We start from the raw sequence: 17,971 nt of genomic DNA, 5'->3' as shown, positions 1-17,971 counted from the left end.
CTCCCATGATCATACCCTTGATCTTGTCATCGCCAGTTCCAAAATCTTAAGGTCAAGCATTTCTCTGGAGCAGTATTTCCCAAATGTGGGAAATATTGCCCCACCAGGGGACATTCAACTATGTCTGGGGACATTTCTGGCTGACATAACTGTAGGGGGGCATTGCTACTGGCATCTAGTGGGTAGAGGCCAGGGAGGCTGCTAAACTTCACACAATACACAGGACATCTCTCCCCGACAAATAATCATCCAGCTCAAAATGTCAGTAGTGCTGAGGTTGAGAAACACTTCTGTCGAACTACCACATCTCCTCTCTCCTTTCCTTTCAGTCAACTTTGTCATAAGATTTATTTTATAGTCCTGGTGTCAACTTCCTCACTTCATATTGTTTCTTCAGCCATCAGCAATTGAGCTCCTGCCCCAACCCTCCACTAAGACTGCTCTTGTCAAGTAATTGACATAGTGTATGGTTCCCTCCTCCTCGGAACTGTTTCTCTCATGGTTTCTAGGTTCCCTTCTATCTCACTGGCAGCTCCTTCTCAGTCTCCTCACTTAACTCCTTCTCTGCTAGATCTTTCAGAATTGGACTTCGGGTGTTGGCCCAAATGCCCTCCTCCTATCTACCCACTTCCTACGTGGTCTCAAGCAATCTTGTGGCATAAATTATCTATATGCAGATATCTATATGTAATAGTCCATATGTAGTTAAATATATGTGATCTACATATAGAATACTCCTAAATATGTATCTCAACCCTGAATTCTGGCTATTAGATATTTCCACTGGGTGTTCTGTAGGTATCTCAAATTTAACAAAAGCCAACATTCTTCATCCTATGTCCCCAGCCAAGGCTACATCTCCTCAGTCTTTCTCATGTCAGTGAATGACACCATCACCTTCTCAGTTGCTCAAAAGCCAAAATATTAAGATTTATTCTTGATCCCTCTCTTTACCTGACCCTTCACATTCAGTCCATCAACAAATCTGATGGTTGTTGCTCTTACCCTAACAACAAAAATTGAAGAAGAATTAAAAACTTCCTGAGATAAACAAAAACTGAGGGAGTCCATCGTTACTAGACTGCTCTACAAGAATTGCTAAAGGGAGTCCTTCAAGCTGAAATAAAAAGCAAGTAGATAGTAACTCAAAGCCAGAAGAAATAAATAAAAAACAACCTAAATAAAAAATGTAACTACATAGGTAAATATAAAAGCCAGTATTCTTGTATTTTTGTTTGTAAGTACTCTATTTTTCCTGTGTGGTTTAAAAGAAAAATGCATAAAATAATAATTAAAAATCTATGTTAATGGACACACAGTATATAAAGATGTAATTCATGATAATAATAACATACTGGGGGAGAAACAGAGCTCCATGGAAGCAGAGATTTGCATACTACTGAAACTAAGTTGGTGTTAATTTGAACTAGTCTGTTATAAAATTAAGATGTCAATTGTAATTCCCAGGGGTAACCACTAAGAAAGCATACGGAAAAGGAAAGGTATAGGGAAAAGGAAAAGAGAAGGGGATCAGAATGGTACTCTGCAAAAAACCCCAATTATCTACTAAAGAAAGCAATAATGGAGGGACTGAACAACCACAAAATATGACATGCAGAAAACAAATACCAAAATGACAGCAGTAAGTTCTTCTTTACCAGTAATTACGTTCAATGTAAATGCATTAAAGCCTACAATTAAAAGGCAAAGATAGACACAATGGATTAAAAAAAGATCCAATAATATTCTGTCTAGAAGAGACTCACTTTAGATCCAATGACACAAGTAGCTCAAAGGTGAAAGGATGGAAAGATATCTTCCATGCAAACTGTAACCAAAAAACAGCTGGAATAGTTATACTAACATCAGACAAAATAAACTTTAACACAAAAATTGTCTTTTATATGCTGATAGAAGGCCAATCCTTCAAGAATATATAACAATTATAAACATATATGCACCTAAAAACAGTTTCAAAATATATGAAGCAAAAATTGACAGAACTGAAGGAGAAATAGACATTTTAATAACCATAATTGGAGACTTCAATATCTTACTTCCACTAATGGATAGAACAAGTATAGATCAATATAGATCAATATAGAAATAGAGGATTTGAACACTATAAATTAATTAGACATAAGAGACATATACAGAATTCATCTCTCAATAACAGCAGAATACACATTATTTGCAGGTGCAAATGGAACATTCTCAAATACAGATCACATGTTAGGCCATAAAATGAATCCTAATACATGTTAAAAGATGGAAATCATACAAAGTATCTGCTCTGACCACAAGGGAATGAAACTAGAAATCAATAACAGAAAGAAAACTGGAATATTTACAAATATGTGGAAATTCAACACCACATTATTAAATAATCAGTGAGGTCAAAAGAGAAATAAGGGATATTAGAAAATATTTTAAAATGAATGTAAGTGAAAATGTAACATACCAGAACTTATACAAATCCTTCTCAAACACTTAACAAAAAACTGAAAAGGAGGGAATATTTCCAAACATTTTATGAGGCCAACATTACCCTGTTTGATTATCAAAGCCAAAGACACCACAAGAAGAGAAAATTACAGGTCAATATCCTTGATGAACATGGACAAAATCATGAACAAAATATTAGCAAACCAAAGTCAACAGTACATTAAAAGGATCACACACACACACACACACACACACACACACACACACACACACACTCCTAGACATATGTTCAAACTGCTGAAAACCAAAGATAAAGAGAAAAATCTCAAAGGCAGACACATTATTTTAAGAGGAACAAAGATTAAAAAAATATAGTAGGCATCTTGTCAGAAGTTCCGTTAAGCCAGAAGAAGATGAACACCTTTAAAGTGAAAAGAATGAGAGGGAGAAAGAAAGAACCGGTCAATCCAGGGAACCCAGCAAAATATCTTTCAATGATAGAGGTGAATCAATTTCAGACAAGGAAAAACAGAGAGAATTTATTACCAACAGACTTGCACTTCAGTTGTTAAAAGAAGTTTTTTAAGTAGAAGGTATATAATACAAGACAGAAACTTCAATCTATACAAAGAAAGATCTCTTGAAATAGTGAAATTGGAGGGGAATAGAAAACGCTTTTTTCTTATTTTCATCACTCTAAAAGATAACTATCTATAGCAACAATAATAACAATATATTGTGGGTTAAGAGCATTTATAAAAGTAATATGTATAGCAACATTAGCACATAATTCCCAAATAGCACAAAATCCTCAAATATTTGGAAATTAAATAACACACTTCTAAATAACCCATAGTAACTTCTAATAGGAAGTTACAAGGGAAATTAGATAATATTTTAAATGGAAAGAAAATAAAAATACAAAATTTCAAAATTTGCAGAATGCAGCTAAAATAGTGCTTAGAAGGCAATTTATAACATTAAATGTTTATATCAGAAAACAAGCAAGGTCTGAAATCAATTCTCTAAGCTTATCAAACTTATCATTAGGTGAGGAGATTGACTCTAACAAAATAATAGTATGTATATTAGGATGAACATTTAACTCCGTGGTCCTGAACTTCTTTTACCTTAGAATTACCTGGCAAGCTTTAAAAAAATGTCCATGCTTAGGGGTGGGGTCTGGACACATTTGTAAACTTGTTCAGGTGATTCTAACGTAGAGTGAGAGTTAGCAACCACTGGTTCAACTGAATGAGAATGATTTACCATAGAAATGGGAGAATATGAAAAATATTTGGTACAGCAGGTGATATGTTGGTTTTTTCTCCTTAAAGCATGAGAATTACCCGAATCACAGAATTCAAGTCTTCAACTATGTTCTTGTTGATGAGGATTGCATCAGAATAATCCAGCAGTAACTGGAAATTCTCCAGTTCTACTTGCCCTTGTTTAAGGAGGATTTGGATTGTCAAATTCAACTGGAATTTCACTTTGTCTTCCTGTAATCTAAATTGAAAAAGACTTTAAAGTAAGTAGTTGTAATACATTTATATTCCAAATTTCATCTATCATCTGATATATAAATTTGATAAAATATATCTGATATAAAAATTGAATATAAAATTCAAAATTAATTTTCCTTAAGTTGAAGGAAAACATGCTGGAGATTAATGTGGAAAATACTTTCCCAATGACAAGCTTTCCTAGAGGTCTCTATGGTACCTCTTCTTACTGATGTGGAATTACACTTGGGCTGCTCAAAGAATGGTATGGACAGAAACACATTCATAAGGTTTTACTTCATGATTAAGAAAAGATTAATATGGTTTTGAATGTAAGTGGAAAAAACAGAGATGCTACCAAATAACAAATCTGTTAAAGTTCTGACTCTGTGTATTGATCTCTGATATTATATTAACAATGTTTAATCTGCATACTACTTATCAAATCTATTTTTAGGTAATTCATATTCCTACTTATCACCTAGATCTGAAAATGATGTTTAATGATGAATTTGGGAACATCAGAGAAGTATTTATCCATGTGGCTGTAAATATGGCCAAAAGTGAAGCAAGGACTTAAAACAGTATCCCAATTACTCTGGAAAATACAACAAGCTCCCTTGAAGAAAAAATATTAGCTGCTTAGGCATCTACATGGAAATTTCTTGGATATCTACTTAATTTTCCACACAGTTTGCTTGTGTGGCTTGAGCTTAAAAGTACTTACCAGCAGAAACGTGTTCTTTCTGTGGAACACGTGTGGAAGGAGATTAAAATAAAAGATTTTCCCCAAGTTTGCCTATTTGATTAAGTCACAGGAATGTGAGGTATAGTATAGGGAATATAGTCAATAAAATTGTCACAACTTTGGGCTTCCCTGGTAGTGCAGTGGTTGAGAGTCCGCCTGCTGATGCAGGGGACAAGGGCTCGTGCCCCGGTCTAGGAGGATCCCACATGCCGCGGAGCAGCTAGGCCCGTGAGCCATGGCCGCTGGGCCTGCGCATCTGGGGCTTGTGCTCTGCAACGGGAGAGGCCACAATGGTGAGAGGCCCGCGTACCGCAAAAAAAAAAAAAAAAAAAATTGTCATAACTTTGTGTGATGATAGATGGTAACGACTTATCATGGAGATCGTTGAGTAATGTATAGGAATATCAAATCACTATGTTGCGCATCTGAAACTAATTTTGTAAGTCAATTATGCTTCAAATTTTAAAAAAGGGAAAAACAAATTGAAGAGTAAAAAAAAACTTGACGATTTGCAGTAAGAACAGTGGAGCATGTAGGCAAATTTCATTCTGAAATAAGGTCTTATGTAACAAAATGCACTTTCTCAAGGAGAAGTTATAAAGCCATGAATATAGGTAAGCCAGTGCCAGCTGAAAACCAGTGAGTCAGCATTCTCTCCCCATGATAACACAACCTAATTTAGCCCTAGATTTTGAATAAATGAACATGAATGAAAGGTTCAAATTACAGGGTGAGCTCACGGAGTACTTTTTCAATTTCATGTTGCACCTTCTCATCATCCTCAGTTCTCCTCTGGAGGAAAGCCACCATTTCTATTAAGCCAGCTGCTTTCTGCTTTACCTGAAGAAACCAAACCACCAACATCTCAGAACATACGGAGCTTTAGAAATAAAAGCAAACTAATTTTAAAGAACTTTAAAAAATATACATCTTTTAACTTTGTTACAAAACCTTAACAAGTCCAACTTTCTAAGAAATAAACCAAAATTTAAATCCTGCCATTATGTAATATAAGAAACCCAAAACTTACATGGTACATCCCATGAATAATTAGAAAAGTATCAAATTTGCTTCTCACTGAAAGACAATATGCAAGCAACTAGAATTTTTCTTATATCTTATCATCTTAGATAAAGTTTTACAATCATAGATACTTTAACAAAAATATGACAGCCTGACGCATGCGGCACACAATTTAGGTAATCTGGTGGCAGGGCCAGGGGGCAAGGTGTGGTCAAGAAGCAGCAAGAGGAAGAAGTCTCTTCCTAATTAAACACACTCTCAAATTGCTACCCTTTGTTACATTAACAAAATATTCTAGCAAAACTATAAAGCTGATTCTGGTGAAATATAATTCTTCTATGCAAAAAGGGATGAGGACTACTCAGGACCAGAGCAGACAGGAGAAGTTGTATCTACAACAGTGTTGTCCAAGAGAAATGCCATGTGAGCCATCGATGCGAGCCACATATGTAATTTTAAATTTTGTAGGAGCCACATTATACAAGTGAAATGAAACAGGTGAAATTAATTTTATTATCTTATTTAATACAATATATCCAAAACATTATCATTTCAACTTGTAAAGAATATAAAAAATATTAAGACACTTTCCCTTCTTTTTTTCACGCTAAGTCTTCTAAATCTGTGTGTATTTTCCAGTTACAGTATGTCTCAATTAGGACTGTCCACATTTATTTCAAGTAAAAAATAACCCCGTGTGGCTAGTGGCCGTCAATTTGGGTCTACAAGTACTTAGCCTTCAATAGGACTGAGGTTAATATTTTATTTCTTTATCATTATTATTAATATTACTATTACCCTAGTGCGAAAACCTAAATAACTAGCCTTTCTAGAAGCACTGACCACCGTAAACTATATATTTGATACTAGTACACTAAATGAAATGAAATAAAATAATAAAATGTTATTATATACTTTCTGTTCATTTTCCACTTTCGCTCGTCTGGTCATGCAGAAATGTTCCCAGACGGAGGGGTCCAAGCCTTGTGGCATGTTATTAATACTGTCCAAGTCATCCATGGCTTTCATTAACTGGGCAAAGGCATCCTTATTCAATTTCCCAGATCCTGGTCGCTCTCCAAAAGGCACAAGACTGGTCGTATCTGAGTGCACTTTTTGTTTGTGAATCCTGGTATTACCAATAAAAGCCCATCAACCTTTCACATTCTCACATACAAAAAAAAAAAAAAAATCACTGTTAAATTAACGTAACCCTTAGCAGAGGTGTGATACTGCAAGACAGTTTCCTGTGGCTAGTGGGTGGATTACCCCAAAGAGAAAAGCACCCACTTGGACCTTCTTCCATCCCCTCTGGATCCCCAGACATGACCTCGGCTGGACTATAGATGTCCCCAGTTTCTGTCAGCACTGGCAGTTTTACCTGCACTAGAAAATGTCTCCCTTCTGGGCATTTTAAGCAGGTAAGTAAATGCCTGAGGGAAGTGTGGATGTCCCCTGGTTCTGCCCCATACATCCTCTGCTGGTACCCTTGTTGCAGGTGAGTAGCCTGGAGAATGTTCAGCTATATGTGCAACTGGAGAAGTGCCTCTTTTTATCTACATTAATGGATTATTTTTGTTTCCCTGGCCTGCAGCTGGGAAGAGAAGGGTACAGAGATTTGTACCAGGCACTCACTCTCAAGGTGCTTTACAATACGCCGTGAAGTTACTATTGTTATCCTCTTTTTCTAGATGAAGGAAGCGAGGCTCTGAGAGAAGTGACTGGCCAAGGCCATAGGTCTGATAGATGTGGAGTTAGGATTTAAAGCTAATTCTGTTGGACAATAGAGTTTATGCTTTTTCCACTGCTGCCTCCCAGTATATGGGAGGTCTCACTTCTTTCTTCACAGGCTTATGTAACTCACTCCTTTAAAAATAGGGAAAAAAAGACATAAGGCTTACTCTAGACTGAATTCCTCAGGTTGCATGTAACCTGTCAAAGGTGAGAGAATGAGTTTGCATCTCAGACACAAATGAGCCTATATCTTTGTGACAAACTCCATGATTCCTACATTATGTCTGATTAAAAATTATGAAAATCTGAATTGATAAAAATTTGGAAATCTGTGAAATGTAGTTCTAATGCTACTCTCGGTATAAAAATCAGATATTTTAGAACTCTTCGGATAATGGTTATTTTCAATCATTTATACTGGCATTTTTCAAACTTTATCTTGAACACAAATCACATGAGATGCTCCGAGGAAAGGGTACTTGTGGTCGAATAAGTCTGGAAAACATTTCCTACTCTATTTCTAATACTTGGGGATGCAAAGGCTACAAAAAGTTCTGAAATGTTCTTCAGTAAAGAAAATCTTTTATCTTTTTCAGCCCAGTATTTCCTTAAACTTATTTTGTCCTGGAAGACTTTTATGTGTAATTCCAATTAATACTGCAAGGGACTCATACTTGCTGGAACACATCTTGGGAAAAACAGTTTATAAATCTGTCTGCCATTTGTGTCTTACAAGGAACTACTTTCATGTATAAAATAGAACCTATAATAGCACTATGATTACTTAGATACTTAACTATTTTTAAATAGTAAAAAAGAAATCCTTAGTCTTCATTGCCTACTGTAAGATATAAGAATGATCTTTAACAAACTGAGTTATGATCAAGACACTTGAACATTTTCACATAAAAGATGTTACACTGAATATTACAAACTAATCGGGAGAAAAAGCTGACATCTAATAATGCTTACAAATTTTTTTCTCAAAAACATGATAACAAAGAGGAAACAAACCTTGGTCGGCGTTTAAAAAGTTTGTAGAGTATATCCACCTGATGACTGGGAATTTCAGAAAATTCCTTTTTAAAGCTGCGATCTAGAACCTAAGGGAAAACATATCATTGACAGGATTGTAACTTTGTTCAGAAGGCTTTTATTTGTTGACAATACTCTTTAACATATAGGTTGTGTCACTTTGATTTTAAAAATCCATGAAAACTTGGTTTATAACCTTGTTAGAGGGTGACCACTCACTGTGCAAGGATTTAACAAAGATTTACTTTGAACAAGAAGCACCTCAGTAAATTTAAAACATTACTTCATATAAGAGGTCTTAGAAATCATTCAGAACTGAAGTTTCACAAAATGATATTTACCTGTAAAACATGCAAGTTACCTCTATTTTATTCCATTCCGTTCTATTCTATTCTTCAGTTTGCTTTTCTATCCTGTTCTTTTCCGTTATAAATCTGCTGATCATAGCCTACTAAATTGATTTCATAACCAACTAATGGGGCTTGCAACCTGAAGTTCAAAAACCTCCAAAGTCTAACTGTGCTCTCTCTTTTTTGTACAAGAGAGAGCTTGAACAAGAGAAGTTTACAAAAATTTATTTTACACAGTGATTTTTAGAAATACACAGTGGCATAGAATGAAGTACACCCGTAACTGTGATTACAGTAGGAGAAAAATCTATGAGGAAATTAAATTATATCCCTCTTAATCTTCCCCAAATCCAGGCAGCAGCAACTCTATTGCATTAGCGAGTGGGTGAGACAACAGCTCTCACTTTGTCTTCCGCCAGTAAGTTGTCGTAGTGTTCCTTGTACATATCGTGGTCTTCTCTAGATTTCCGGATGGCCTCTGTAGTCTGGCTCTATAATAACATCGGGAATAGAAGATTGGAACTGGAGATCTTTCAGGATAAACAAAAATATTGGGGATACTGAAAAGAACAAGGAATTCCCTAGTACAAGATAAATGTGAAGTGAAGTATCGATTACAGATAACATTCACAGAAGAAAGCAAACTGACTGGAGACTGAAAGGACAAACATCCGCTCACCTGTTTCAAAGGGTAGCCAGCTCTGTATGCGAGTGTGTAAGTGACTAGGGAGTGCACTACACTCTTGGCAGGGCAGTATGGACGATGAAATTGCACAGGCTTGGGAGTTGCATGGACCTTGTTTCTGAGAGACTGAATATATAAATGGACAACAGCCAGACCGTATATAAAGATAGAGCCCTGACTCATAACCTACAACCAGCCAGGAAGGGAAACCACAGCCTCTGCAGCGATCGGCCCTAAACCGCCAGGACTTGGTCAATAACTTTCAGCTTTCCTAATTTTTGCCACCATTTTCAACTTAGGACCAACCAGAGAAAGCCAAAGCTCCTTCCTAAACCAAGCACATAGGTTGCCAAGCTTCTAATTAACTTGCTCCAGGCTTCTCCATGCCAACAACTTCGAATCAGGGAATAGCTGAAGCCCTCTCTTCTATTCATTATAAAGCTTTCTCATCCCCTGCCTGCCTTTGAGTGTCTGCCAAACACAAGTGATGGTGGCTGATTCCCTTACTATACCAAGCTCTGAATAAATAGTCTGCTTATTCTCATTTGGAGGGTCTTTATTTATATCTACAGTTCCAATTTCTGGTATGTCACACACTAGTGAGTGACTTAGCCTGTTACCAGTCTCTCTGAGATGGACTCCTCATCTACAAAAGAAATCCCGTACTCTGTAGGGTTGTTTTGAGTAGGGTTGTATTTAGAAGGTGCTTTGCATATGCTCTTTAACAGACTCTTGGCAACAATAACTACATATGTCATTTGATACTTTATATCATTCATAAATGTCATTTATTAATACTAATAAAAGCTGACATCTTTTGAAAATTATCATGTGACATGTATTTTGTATTCATTGTCTCTTTAATGAAACATATCTATTCATGCTCCTATTTGAGCTTTTCAAAATATGACAGCTTTTCATTCTATAAGCTAACCCATTACTTATATATTTAGTGAAACTTAGGGTGCCAAAAGGTCCAGAGAGAACAATATTCCCTAGAGAAGAGCTTGAAAATAGCTTTAAAGGTTATGTGTCTTGTCCAAGGTCCCATAGCTAGTCAGTGGTTAAAAGTGGGCCCCTTCAACCATGAAGCCACATGGCCTCATTTTATAAACCATATGTCATATGAAAGTTACATAGTTCGTTTGACTAAATGATTGCAGACGCAGAATCACATAACTTTATGAACAGACTGGAGTGGGCACTTTCATCTGACCCTGGGGCAAAGTCCCAGACAGGGAGCCAAGGAAAGCACACAGTTGAGTAGGAATGTAGAAGGAAGGAAGGGGCTAGGCATGTGAGCTCCTGTTAAGAGGGATCCCCTTTGTCAGAAGATGCTTGTACTCAGGTATCAGACACTATACTTACTTTCTCCTCCTGCTTCCTTGCAAGGTAGTTGTTCAGGAAGGCTTCTCTGGAGCTTATTTCTTCATCCAACAGTAAGGAGAACACAAGGTTGTTTATTTTCAATTCCTCCTGCAGAAATATTTAAAAAGGGGGAAAATGATCAATATGCCTACCTTTGAAAGGATTTCCTATTGAGGGTCACAGACTTGGCACTCATCAAGCAAGTTTATGACATACAAGCAAGAGAAATTCTTTTTAAGAAAAAGGGAATATAAACTTGCAATAACTGCTCAGTTGTTTTTACCTTTTTCAATTTTCATTGTAAGATAAACCACATACATAGGAAAATACGTAAAACAAACGTACAGTTGAATGAGTTATTATAAAGGCAAAACACCCTTGTAATCACCACTCAATTAAGAACTGAACTTTACCGCTTTACCAGAGCCCTTTCCATGTGTCCCCATTCTAATCTCAACCCCGATAATAACCATTGTCCTGACTTTTATAGTAATCACCTCTTTATGTTTCTTTGCAGTATTATTACCCAAATATGTATCTCTAGGCACTATTGTATAACATGCTGGTGAAAAAACTGTCACATTTTAAAAGTCTCTTATAATCCACAGGTTCCCTTTCAGCCCTTTCTTTTCCTCACATTTATTTGCAGTTATCTGTAGTTTCACCTAGTCTGGGTTTTGCTAACTGCACACTTATGGCAAGTTTTTCAGAGTCCTTTATCCCATGTATTTCCTGAAAATTGGCAGCTGAATCAGAGGACAGATCAGACTTATGTTTGATCCTTTTATGAAGATCATAAAGGATATTGTGCTTTTTGATCAGGAAACAGGTAGTATCAAGTTGTCTTTCTTTTTGAGATGTTAGCAACTGTAGATCTCAATGCTCGGGTCCATTAATCCACTGGGAGCTGCAAAATGGTGATGTTATATTTCTATCATTCCTTTTTCACTTACTGATTGAAATCCTCTTATAAAGGGATGCTTCTCCCTATCTATTTGGTTACCTAGCAGTGTAGTTCATACAGGAAAACAGTAAATACTTGACACTTTCTCTTTATTAGTTTTTAGATAATAAATTTGTTGTTATCCTTTGATGGCATTTTTATTTTTAAAATATCACACATTCATTAATCTAACAAATTTGATAGGTTTCAGTTAATTGCAATTATTATTATCATTGAATCTTAAATTGTCCCATTTAGGGGAACTTTTAAAGTTGACTCCTGAGTCCTTTTGATGTTACTTACTAGTCTTTGATAGTTTCCTCATTGTCTTGTACGAAAAGATGTTCTATCTTTTTAAAATAACAGCTTTACTAAGATGTATTTCACGATCCATACAATTCACTCCTTTAAAGTCTGTAATTCAATGGCTTTTAAAAATCAGATTCCCAGTTGTGCAACCATCACCACAATTTTAGAATATTTCATCACTTCTAAAAGAAATCCGTTAGCAGCCATTTCCCATTTCTCCCCACACCTCCCAGAGGCCTTCGCGTCGCCGACCAAAGCAACCACTAACTTTAACGTTCTGTCTCTATGGATTTGCCTATTCTGGACATTTCATATATATGGAAACATTCACTATGTGGCCTAGAGTGTCTGGCTTCTTTCACTTAGCATGTTTTCAAGGTTCATCCATGTTGTAGAATGTATTGTTACATTCTTTTTGTAGCTGAATAATATGCCATTATAGGGATAAACCACATTTTATTTATCCATTCATAGTTGTTGGACATTTGGATTATTTCTACTTTTGGGCCATTATGACTAATGCACTCTTAAGACTAATGCTGGAGCATTCATTCCCAATCTCCCCCCACCTAACTACCATATGCATACATCCCCTCCCTGCTGGGCCAGTGATTATGTTCTTCTATCTGTGGCCACGATAACTGAGGAACAGCCCCTCTCCCATGGCTACGGGTCTTGCTGGGTCCTGGTAATAGTGCCCTTCCCTTGCCTCTTTAACTCTAGGGATGACACTGGCTTCCCATCGTTTCTAGTCTCCGGCTGTTTCACCATTCTTTACTGTTTCTCTTAACCCTGCCCATACCTCAGTGAAGAGTCCCTGCATTACCTCTCTTAAATGTAACCCTTTCAGGGTACCATTCCTATTAGGACCCTGACAATACAGACATCCTCCTGGAGGTTCCTTAACCTCTCTCATCTTTTTTGGTTGACCCCTTTGCTTTGGTGAGATACATCTTCCATTAGCTTCCAGAGAATGGGTGCATATAAATTTTTGAGACCTTGCATTTCTCAAAATATTATTCTCCTTTCACATTCAGTTGATAGTTTGGTCAGGTATAGAATCTAATGTTAGGAATAATTTTCCCTCAGAATTTAAAGCCTTCATTTTTGGTCTTCTTGCTTCTAAGTTATTGTATGCTTCATTTATATTCTTACTGCTGAATCAAATTAAGTCAGATTTTTCATCTGATCTTTTAGGGCATGTATATTATTCATTCATTCAACATACAAGACGAGCCCAGCCCTTTGCTAGTTGCTGGAAATACAAAAATGAACAAGACAGACTCGGTCCCTACCCTCACGGAGCTTATTATAGTCTTGGGAGCATTAAAAAGTGATTCACAATAAATTAAAATTCAGTTGTAATAAGTGATAGGAAGTAAAAGAACAGAGTATATAACAAGAAGATCTAACCTAGACTGGGACCTGACAGATGAGTAGATGTAGCCCAGGAAGCAGAGAAGTGGGCAGAGTCTTACTGCCGCGTTGGGAGGAAGATGTGAACAGGAGGCAGAGAACTCAGCATGGCAAGTGAGGGGGGCGCCAGAGATGAGGCTGGAGCAGGAGTCATGGCCATCGAGTGCAGGACCAGGGTGTTGGTCTTTGTCCTAAGAGCAATGACAGGCCCTGGAGGCTCCTTAAAAGAACAAGTCATATAAGTAAAGCTTTTATTTACCTGGCTGACAGCCATCTCCGCCCTCACTCTCCTTTCAAAGAGTCTTTTCAAATGTTCATCAAAATTCTGTGTGCTTTCTTGAATAGAGTTTTGAAGTTTCTTCATTTCTGTTTCTAATGACTGAAAGGAAATCAACAGCAAAGTTAACATTTAGGAACATCAAATGTTCCTAGGAAGTGGTTGTTTACATTTTGCTAAAACAAAGGGGCAGGTGGAGGGCAGGCCTCGTGAGGTACTCTGGGCTCCCCCTTTAACCAGAGATGTTTCTGCTGGGTCTGTTATATTGTGAATCTGAGATTTTTGCTTAAAAAAGATTACACTGGGGAAAAAAAGTTAAAATCACTGATCAGGGCTAATGATGCAAGCAGACAGAGGTCCAGTAAAACAAATTGCAGCAAAGTTTTCCAGAAAATTCTGACTCTCTAAACAGGACAGAAATTTCCAGGCACACAATCTGGCCCTAAGAAATCTTGGTTTGTTTTTTTAAGTTATGAATACAGTTGGTGGTTGAATGACGTGGGTTTGAAATGTGTGTGTCCATTTATACGCAGATTTTTTTTCAGCAAATATGTATCACAGTACTACACCATCCACGGATGGTTGAATCCACAGATGTGGAGGCCAACGGTAAGATTACACTCGGATTTTGGACTGTGAGGAGGGTCAGGGCCCCTAAGCCTGAGTCATTTAGGGGTGAACTGTATATATACATATTTACGTTATTTATACTCTCTCTTGTTTTCTGTATGTTTTCTCCGTCTAAATAGTTCTACATCAAAAGGAAAAAGTACCACTCCTTCTTTAAAATTCCAACAAGACTTAGCACTAAGCACACAGTAGGTAAGTGGAAAGATATAAATTTACATTTTTAAAGAGAATGACATCTGCAGATCAATCCTAGACATACTGTTACAAACTATTTTTACCTTAGAAATTTTTGGTAACTTTTAAATTTTGATATAACTTCAAATTTACAGAAAAGATGCAAGAATAGGACAAAGAATTCTCATATGCTTTTAACCAAATTAATCAACGGTTAATATTCTACCCCATTTCTTTTATCGCTTGCTAAATCTCCCCCCCTTCCTCTCTCTCTCTCTCTCTCTCTCTCTCTCTCTCTCTCTCTCTCTCTCTCTCTTTCAACCATTTCAGAATAAGCTGCAGACACTTGAATGCAGGCTAGTTATTTTGGGGTCTGCCACTCAGGTTAGGTCTGTCTGGTGTTTCCTATGCTCAGACCAGCATGTACATTTCTAGCAGGAATGCTCCACAAATCATGTTGTATCCTTCCCAGTACACCACTTCAGGAGACACAATGCTGCTTCGTTTCACTTTGGCTGATGTTAACTGTGATCACTGGGTTAGGTAGCGTCTTCTAGTTTCTCTGTTGTACCGTTCCCGCTTTTCCATTTGTAATTGATTTGTGGGAAAATACTTTGAGACTATGTAAAAAAATCTTGTTTCTCATCAAACTTTTATCATCCATTGATAATTCTCACCTGAATCAATTATTACTATGATGGTAGAATGTTGTTATTATTTTAAATTTATTTAAAAAAACCAAGTTTTCTCTATGCTGGTTTAATAAAGGAAGAGACTAACCCTGGGAAGATTATGGAGACAGAAGTTTAGCAAAATGTATAGAAATATATGATACAAGGAGAAACACCACCTAAATTAGGCTAATTAAGCAATGAGGAAATATTAAAAATAAAACAAATACAGCTCTGGGCCAATTTGCTTATAATAATTTATGACACTATCTCATAGGAATGGAAAAATCCTATGAATAGTGGCCTCCTAGTAGTTGTTTATCAAGTTCAGGTGTTTCTGGATAATGGAAGCATCATTATATGGCAAATGGCCAAAGACACAGCCTCCTGAGGCCAGATTGTCCAAGGGTCCCCTATGCACCCTTCTTTAAAACACTGAGCTTTCAGGCCTTTGAAGCTCCCTGGTCTGAAAGGAACTTTTTATGATATCAAAATGGCCTTTTGCTAAAACTGTTCTTCAGATGTCCCACACTCTTCTCATTGCAGGCCCTTCTCCAGGCTTTTCCATCTGCCTGCCGTCCCTTCTTCACTCTTCAACCTGTTCATTCTTTCTCATTCTTCTAATGTGAGAACAAATGCCACTTTCTCAAGGAAGCCTTTCTTGGGTCCTGTCTTGGGCACTATCTTGGGTCTTAGCAGCAAAGTCTGGCACAGGATTCCAGTGCACATGCTTTTGACACCTATACGGGGGTGAGGGAAACGGGTAGGAAGGGGCAGGAGCTGAGCTATCATGTGCTCTCAGGTGGCCCAGCCCTGGCCTGATTCTCAGGGGTATAAGGGTAATAGAGAGGCTCTGCTGACCTGTCCCAATTTGAGCCGAGAGGTCTGGACTTTCATACTCTCATCTCATCAGTCAATTGCTGGCCGTTCTGGGTGGGAGCAGTGGTATAACCTTGCAGTGTCTCTGGACAATAATGCCCCCTTGGTCAGCCAAGGACAAGACTCCAGTGGCCTTGGGTATAAGCCTTTAGCTGCAGCACTCACAGCAGCAAAGGGATGGGCAGGCCAGCCTGTAAAGGGGACCAGGTGAACACCCCGATCTAAGTCAGTGCCTCTGTGTTTACTGTTATAGATGGCATTTGAACTTGTCCTTCCTAATTTATCACACTGTAGTTAAATAATTATTTTGTGGATGTCCAGTTAATATATAACCCCCTTCACCACCAGACAGTGAACACTGAGGGTTGAGGGCTGTGTCTTTCTATTCACCACGTGTCCCTTGGATATAACATGGTGCACATAGTGGGAACTCAAGGAGTATTGGTTAAAAACACAAGTTTTCCCTCAAACATTCCTGGGGAAATCTAATTTTGTCTAAAAATGTCTGTATCAGATGCTGAGAAACGAGAAGCAGGGGAGGTGAGAGATGGGAGACCAAGTAGGAAGGATGAATATACAATGCAGAATCCATCACACCAAGATTTTCTCCCATTCCCGGGACTTCCCTGGTAGTCCAGTGGTTAAGAATCCACCTTCCAGTGCGGGGGACGCGGGTTTGATCCCTGGTCCAGGAATATCCCACATGCCATGAAGCAACTAAGCCCGGCCACCACAACTACTGAGCTCATGAGCCACAACTACTAAGCCCATGCGCCACAACTACTGAGCCCGCATGCTGCAACTACTGAAGTTTACGCACCTAGAGCCCATGCTCCACAACAAGAGAAGCCACTGCAACGAGAAGCCCGTGCGCACCGCAACGAAGAGTAGCCCCCGCTTGCTGCAACTAGAGAAAGCCCAGTCGGCACGCAGCAGTGAAGACCCAACGCAGCCAAAATATAAATTAAAAAAAAAATTTTTTACAAATGAGTAAAAAAATAACTCAGTGTCAGGGAAGTAGGTAGAGGTATAAAATGAGATAAGATTTGCATTAGTCAATAATTGTTGAAGCTGCATAAGGGCGTCATTATATATGTTTGACATTTTCCATAACACAGAAGTTTTTTTTAAAAAAGATTCTTTTAAAAGAGGGAAATTAGAGACAGTGAACATCAGTTTTTCAAGGAGACATTGAGCAGTGGATTGAGAAGAAAGTGGAGTCAAGGGAGTGTTTGTTTTTTCTTTTCTTTTAACTTTTTATTTTGAAATAAATTCAGACTAACCCCAAAGTCACAAGAATAATAGAAAGAACTCCAGAATCCTGTTCAAGGGAGTCTTTTTTCCTTTTGTATAAGATGAGAGATGTATACAATGTGTCTATGGAAAAATCCAGTAGAGGGGGAAAACTGACGATGCAGGGAAAAGGGGCAAATTGCTGAGTAACAGCACTGAACAGGTAAGATGGGATGGGACCTAGTGCACGAGTGGAAGACCAGGCTTGGGCAGTTGCAAGGCCATTTCACCCATAAGGAACAGAAAGGCAGGGAGGATCTCTGGATTCAATGCAGGTGGGTGGTAGATGTGGCGGGAGAGGCGTAAGGAAAATCTCTTTTCGTTGCTTCTCTTCTCCCAGTGAAAAAGAAAATAAGGTGAGAGTGAGTTGACGGTCAGGTGTTGGAGGTTTGAGGATAGGGGAGAACACATGAAGTGGCCCTCTAGGATCTCGCTAGGATCTTGTAGTCCACCCACCAGCAGAAGCTGCACCATGTGGTTACTTGT

At 37.9% G+C, this 17,971-nt stretch overlaps 1 protein-coding gene across 1 annotated transcript in view; it reads right to left on the bottom strand.

Moving 5' to 3' along the window:
• The window catches only part of CFAP43 (cilia and flagella associated protein 43), a 100,696-nt gene that overhangs the window by 6,463 nt on the left and 76,262 nt on the right, over nucleotides 1–17,971 (bottom strand). The window contains exons 28-34 of the mRNA XM_033841895.2: nucleotides 13,821–13,940; nucleotides 10,894–11,001; nucleotides 9,245–9,331; nucleotides 8,470–8,558; nucleotides 6,637–6,850; nucleotides 5,426–5,538; nucleotides 3,795–3,954 (exon numbers count right to left, since the gene is read on the bottom strand). Coding sequence (XP_033697786.1) covers nucleotides 3,795–3,954; nucleotides 5,426–5,538; nucleotides 6,637–6,850; nucleotides 8,470–8,558; nucleotides 9,245–9,331; nucleotides 10,894–11,001; nucleotides 13,821–13,940 — 891 coding nt within the window. The remainder of the gene's footprint in view (nucleotides 1–3,794; nucleotides 3,955–5,425; nucleotides 5,539–6,636; nucleotides 6,851–8,469; nucleotides 8,559–9,244; nucleotides 9,332–10,893; nucleotides 11,002–13,820; nucleotides 13,941–17,971) is intronic.

This window comes from Tursiops truncatus, chromosome 16, assembly GCF_011762595.2.
Source record: "Tursiops truncatus isolate mTurTru1 chromosome 16, mTurTru1.mat.Y, whole genome shotgun sequence".
Taxonomy (NCBI): domain Eukaryota; kingdom Metazoa; phylum Chordata; class Mammalia; order Artiodactyla; family Delphinidae; genus Tursiops; species Tursiops truncatus.
This window is presented reverse-complemented; position numbering and strand designations above follow the sequence as displayed.